A 6,365-nucleotide genomic window follows, 5' to 3' on the forward strand; every position below is an offset into this window, starting at 1 on the left:
GGTTAGTAACTATTGAAGTTTAAAAGCTCTCCTACGTAGATTGTATAAAAAGTGTGCCTCAACTGAAATCTTTCTAATTTCCAAGCGACTTGATACAATGGTTGGAGTGAGGGCTGGTAGGTGGTCAGTTCTCGTTTTCAATCTGAGGACGTCAACTATTTATGTTCTAAAAAAAGACCCACTAACATCTAAGTTAAAGCGTACGGTACCTCAATGCATTAAAAGTAGGCCATGCATGCTAAGGCCCGTTCGTTTGGCAAGAACAATAAGTTGTTGTTTTATGAATCTGTGATAAACTTCGATGTTAATTTAAAGAACAATGTGTTACCATGGTCGATGATTCTATCATAATCTTCGAAATAAATTATTAGGAGAGTAACAACTTGTTACTGTTGCCAAACATTTTCTAAGGAGACAAGGAGTTTAGATGTTCAACTTTCTTTTGACCAGTAAAACGAAAAATTATTCTTGCCCACTAAAAACTGAAATTTCTATTTTTAAAATGAGGAATGCTTGTGTACAAAGGTGGTGGAGGTAAGAAGTGGTCAGCGGGTCCTTAGCCCCTCCTCAATTTTTTTAAAAAATTACATGTAAATTTTTCAAAATTTTATTTACCATATACAAAGAATCAAAAAATATATTTTATGTCAAAATCTTCAAACTATAATCTTGTCCTCTTAAGAAAAATAAAAATTTTGGCTCCTCCTGCCATGTTTCAGCAAAGAATGTGAAAGGTGTTGAAGAATTTCCATCACGTGAGCATTTGAATTTGAAACAAAATCATGCAGAAATTTTAACTTTTGGTCTTATTTCTTCTTGAATTTCAGAAAGAGACCCTTTTTACTGTATTTTTTTTTAAATTTGAGGCTACACCAATCTATTTTTGTTAGGCACACACATACAGATATATATATACATATATATATAGGCAACTATAAAGTTAATGTGTATGACTTTGTTGCTTGGTGCCTAAAAAGATTATGTGCGTGGCTTTGTTGCTTTAATTGTCATGGATATGATGCCAAAGAAGAAAAGGCATTGACTCTTTCGAAAGTATGAAAAGGCTTTACTTAATTGATGTTGCTAAAGAATATTTTTTTCCATAAGACACCAAACAGCTTTGGTTGCCCCTGTGGATGGTAACAGAAATACGTATTTATGCCGCACATTTTCTAATGAAAATGATTCGTTTTTTTAAATAAAATGTTACATGAATTGAGGCATATTCATAAATCAGTGACACGTATGTAGCTGATAGTTATTCCTCTCTTCAAAAAAAGAAAAAGAAAAGGCAGTCAATTAACAATTTGAAATTATGTTTGTCAATTTTACAAGAAAAATAGAAAAGACTAGTTCGAATTATTTTGTAAATGAACTCATTGATTATATTTTTACCGTTTGAGCTAGAATTTTTCTGAAAAGTGCAGATACTTTAAAAAATCGACAGCCTTTTTTTAATTATGAGCAAAAGGCAGGGTGGACAAAGAAGTTTTTTTCAAATAATGAATGCGAGCAAGAGAGACGTAAGAGCAAAGAAGGAAAGAGCACATTTTCCTCGCTTGGTCGGTGAAGACCAAGTCGTGGAGCTGCTTTCTCAAGTCTTGAACCAAAGTCTTTCATGTCTATCCATTACAGTAACATTCTCCTTTCGTCTTTTCCTCTTTCCAAGTTTGGCCGACACGAACCAAACCCAAAGCAGGAGAGAGCCAATGATTAATGTCACCGCCGGCCAACTAAATTAGTTCAGTCCACAAATCCGATTTGGACACAAGAAGCAAAAGAAATTCATCAGAGTTGAATGATGTTATATTTATTTATTCACAATGCGTGGTAGACAGTTTTGAAAGATCAAATTTTCAAGCAGTATGCTATTCGATAGAAAATTTTAGTTTAAGGGCACTAGATATAAACACCTTTTAAGGGACATCAATTCCTGAAACATTAATATGAAGCTATGAACTTATTGAGTCTGTGTGGGCAATTGCCCACACTTAGCCCATGCCTGCAGTTCACTAAGTAAAGCTCAGGGTTAGGCAGATATGGGGCTGCGTTGGCTTATGTGGGAGGGTTCCATGCCCCCGAGATCGATCTCGAAAACGACCGGATGAAGGGAGATGGATATAAGAGAAGGTGGACATTAGCATTGACTTCGCCGGAGAAGAAAGGAAGGCTTGATCTTATTAGATGGGTTGGATGAAGGGTTGCATTGACTTGCCGGAAGGGGTGGGGCGAAGTAAGGTGGACCACAACAATGGTTTTTAGTGGCGCAGGTGCAGCGAAAGGGGCACTTGATTTTGTTCACTCGAGTGAGTGATATATATCATGACCTCTGATGGAAAAACGTGATTGAAGACAGTGCTCTGAGGACCTAAATCCTATGTAATCCATAAATCTTATCAATTAATTATATATATATATATATATATTTGAAATCTAACCTTAGAGATATGAACTTAAGAGTGATTTGATGAAAAGCATATGTTAAGTTAATGGTTTTCTTACCTTAATAATGTTTTTTTAATAATAAAAAATGAACGGCTTTTATAACATCAAAAATTTTGGTAGTACAAAGATAAATTTTTTTACAAAAATGGCTTGAACTAAAGCATGATTTATATTAAATTAGTGCTTATAAAACACATTAGAAGGTTTATATTTTGTTTAAAACGCCTTTTAATATGTATTTAAAAAGGAAGTTGTTGGATACTCCAAGTTGGACTTGATCCTAGTGTTCAAATCACTTTTTCCTCTCTAAAAGCAAATCATTTCCATGACATGAGAAAGAAGATCGTCCATTATCTTTCTCCTTTTCTTCTTTCTCTTCATGTCCAGGTAGACCGTCAAGTGCTCCTTCTTTTTCGTTTCAGACTTGGACCAAAGAGCAGGGATGTCAAGGTAACTGGTTACCAACCTGAAACTGGAACCAGTAAACATTAAATGCTAATTGGATTCAAACTCGATCAATGTGAGGCTTAAGTGACCAAATACTCATCAGGATTTGAACCGTTGTGTAAACTTTCGGTTTGATTCTGAACCTTAATTTCAATTAGGTTCGACTAAATAAGTGGGGGATGCCAACATAGTCTATACAAGAAAAAACATGCTTTATAGTGCATAATCAGTTTGATTATGAAGCAATATAATACAAAATTTCTTGTCCACTTAGCAAAATCTCCTTTAGTCTTTGGCCTTGGAACATTTTGAAACTAAACTATGGATGATTTTCCTTGCACTCCACTATCTTTACAAAGAAGCATCGCACTTCCTTTGTTGAACTTAACTTTAATGTGTGGCAAAACTTCCATTGAATTTTCCATCTCTCGTCTTCTGCGGTCAAAAGTTCTTTCTCAGGAAGTTAACAAAAGAAATACAGTTGCCGAGTGAAGCTTACTCGGGAAGACGGACAAAAAGAGGCCAGGTTGCTCAAGGTTTCCGGTGGGTCCTGCTATCCATTCACAAAGGAATTCCGATCCCGTCGTCTTGCCGCGCATTGTGTGCTTGACTTAGCTGCCGAAAGCTGACCGCTCTTTTCCTCTCTCTCCATGGAAGACGACAACGATACCTCTCTTAAATGAGCCATGACAATTTAGTGACCAGAACAAACATGTCGACCACCTTCCTTTCTTCCTTCCTTCCTTTTTCTCCTTTAACTTGTTGCGCTCTTGACATTGACCCCGACACCCCGTCTTCACTCAACGAGTCTGCAGTTAGGTGCACGAAATTCAATTAATATCGTTTGTGAGAAATGTTTCTCATCAGTATAAGTTATAGCAGAAAAGTGACGCACGATACATGACGTCTTAAACCTGATGTGAAATCGCAAGTCTCGCTTGATCTTCTTCCTCATTATATAAGGCGAATCCGCGCTCTTCTTTTTTCTTCACGTGTGCGGTGTGCCACCTTTCTTTCTCCTCTCGCCAGCCCATCGAAGACGTGTTCAGTTCGAACTTTTCCTCTGCAATTACTTTTCTTTGGTACCGGGAGGCCCAGAAAGAAGAAAGGTCGGGAGGAAGACGGCGCAGAGAGGCAAGGGCATGCTGCAGATCAGGCAGGAAGACATGGAGAGCTCTTGTGCTGTTGGTCTGTCACTTGGGTTCGATCTGAACTCGTGCCCACCTCGTCGCTCCTCCCATGAGATCAAGGTATTGCAATTTCTCTCGAATCTCGGCAACAGGAAAACCATACTCACTTTAGTCTCTTCAGTGGTGGACAAATTGAAAGTCGGTTGCTCATGGGTGGTTTTTCTTTTTCTTATTTCTTATGGCAGAAGCCGCCGGAATTCAAATTTACAGAGCTCCAAGTCCAACCACGGGGCGGCGGAGAGGTTAGTGTTGCACTTTGTTTCTTAAAACACTTTAAGAGTGATACAATTTTCCACCTGGGAGAGCTTTCGAGCGATGCATCCAAACGTCGATCGCCGGAAAAGTTTTTTGATGAATCGGTTCTTTTTTTTTTTTTCTCGGGGGGCTGTTGATCAGGCGAAGGCGGTGTTGGAGGCGGAGCTGAGCAGGATGAGCGAGGAGAACCAGCGGCTGAGCAGGATGCTGGGGGAGATGTGCGAGAGCTACAACGCCCTCCAGGCGCAGCTGGCGTCGTTGACCAGGAAGAGGAAGGAGGAAGCGCGGCACGGCGCCAACGCGGAGAGCAGCTCCAGCGAGGACTCTTCCAAGCGGCCACGCGACGCCCTGGCCTCGCGAACAGCCACCCATCTCATCTCCCGCGTCCACTTCAAGACCGACCCCTCCGACACCAGCCTGGTCAGTCAACCTTTCCATTCTCCCTCCATCTTCTTCATCTTCAATCTACCAATTGAGTTATAAAATGTTACCTCTCCCGGAGGCTTCGCCTAGTTGGTCCTGTCGTAGACTGACAGTAACTCAGTTCTAGTTCAATTTTCTTGGGTACTGGTGATTTCTCCTTCTCTAATCGCTATCAATGAAGAAATAGACAGCAGATAAAGGAAGAAGCATCAACAAAGTTTCAACCTCTTGCGATGTCTCAGTAGTTTTACACGTGAAGAAGACTCGCCGGATTTTTCTTCTGTAACTTTACAAAAGAACGGCAACAACCTGTTGCTGTCATCGGGCTCGTTCTTTCCGATTCCAGGCCGTTCAAATCTACTTAGGACGTATTCTTGTAGTCAAAATTACCCGAGAAAGGGGCTGAAGAAAATGCTCCACCAAGTCCAAATGAATATGACGGGCAGCCGCTCAAACCACGGCCCACAAGTTTACTTGATATCACGTTGGAAATTTTGTTTTGGTTTATGCTAGTGGCGGCTAGTGAGACCATTATTGAGTTCGACTGAATATTATGAGTTTGAAAATATTCTTATTAAATATTTTTTTTGTGGATTTGCAGCTGGTAAAGGATGGTTATCAGTGGAGGAAATATGGGCAGAAAGTGACGAGGGACAACCCATCTCCAAGAGCTTACTTCAAGTGCTCCTTTGCACCCACTTGCCCCGTTAAGAAGAAGGTAAAAGACTAAAACACTTGTGTGAATTTTTACTTGTAATTCTTACCAGAGAAAGAAAGAAAGAAACTTACAGTGGGGTCTGAACCGTTCTCCAGGTGCAAAGAAGTGCAGAAGACCGGTCGATCTTGGTGGCGACGTACGAAGGCGAGCACAACCACGCGCTGCCGTCGCCGAACGACGCGCCCACCAGCTCTAATGGGTCGCAGCCCGGCGCCGACTCCCCGCTGCCTTGCTCCGTCTCCGTCACAGCTTCCCGGCCCACCGTCACCCTCGACCTGACCCGGGCTAAGCCCAAGGGGGAGGAGCCCTCCCCGCCGGGCCATGGTCACGCCGATCTCCAGAAACTGGTGGTGGAGCATATGGCCTCTTCTTTGACGAAGGACCCCAACTTCACCGCCGCTCTCGCCTCCGCCCTTTCCGGCAAAATCTCCCTGCGACCACTGTCCGGCCAAGATTGAATTGGAAAGAAATCGAAACCCATCGCCAGAAAGCCAACTGCGGAAAAGAAAAAGAGAGAAGGATCTTTGTTACGCTTGTTTTCACAAGCAAATGCAATTGTAAATAGTTTGGCTTCCAGTAAATTCTGTAGTTTGAAATTCAAGCCTCGTTTTATTATCACGTGAAAAGAAAAATATCTTTTTCTCACCAACCCACGACTCCCAATCTCGACAAATTCTCTCATAAGGTGTTGATTATATATATATATATATATATATAAACCAACGTGTTAAGACAAGAGGTGCACCGGCGAAAATTGCCCCTCAATCCGCTTGGAATTAGAATTATTTTTTCAACTCTAGAACATAAAAGTCTCACATCAATCTGCCATGGACGATAGTGTCCAATATGATCATTGGAAGGTCGGCCATTTGGTTAGAGAGAGAAGG

The 6,365-nt window shown here is 41.1% G+C and overlaps 1 protein-coding gene across 1 annotated transcript; it reads left to right on the forward strand.

Annotated features, from left to right (window-relative positions):
* Positions 1-3,882: 3,882 nt before the first annotated feature.
* LOC116249634 (probable WRKY transcription factor 40) lies at positions 3,883-6,127 on the forward strand. Its single transcript, XM_031622803.2, has 5 exons — positions 3,883-4,142; positions 4,268-4,324; positions 4,479-4,757; positions 5,362-5,478; positions 5,574-6,127. The coding sequence occupies exons 1-5, from the start codon at positions 4,035-4,037 to the stop codon at positions 5,934-5,936; spliced, it is 924 nt and encodes a 307-aa protein (XP_031478663.1). The 5' UTR covers positions 3,883-4,034; the 3' UTR covers positions 5,937-6,127.
* The last annotated feature ends 238 nt before the right edge of the window (positions 6,128-6,365 follow it).

The sequence above is a fragment of the Nymphaea colorata genome, chromosome 3 (assembly GCF_008831285.2).
Source record: "Nymphaea colorata isolate Beijing-Zhang1983 chromosome 3, ASM883128v2, whole genome shotgun sequence".
Classification (NCBI taxonomy): Eukaryota; Viridiplantae; Streptophyta; class Magnoliopsida; order Nymphaeales; family Nymphaeaceae; genus Nymphaea; species Nymphaea colorata.

Coding starts and splice junctions, on each gene's coding strand:
- LOC116249634 (XM_031622803.2), top strand. CDS start 4,035: ATGCTGCAGATCAGGCAGGAAGACATGGAGAGCTCTTGTGCTGTTGGT. Junction 4,325..4,478: donor AACCACGGGGCGGCGGAGAG/GTTAGTGTTGCA, acceptor GCTGTTGATCAG/GCGAAGGCGGTGTTGGAGGC. Junction 5,479..5,573: donor CTTGCCCCGTTAAGAAGAAG/GTAAAAGACTAA, acceptor ACCGTTCTCCAG/GTGCAAAGAAGTGCAGAAGA.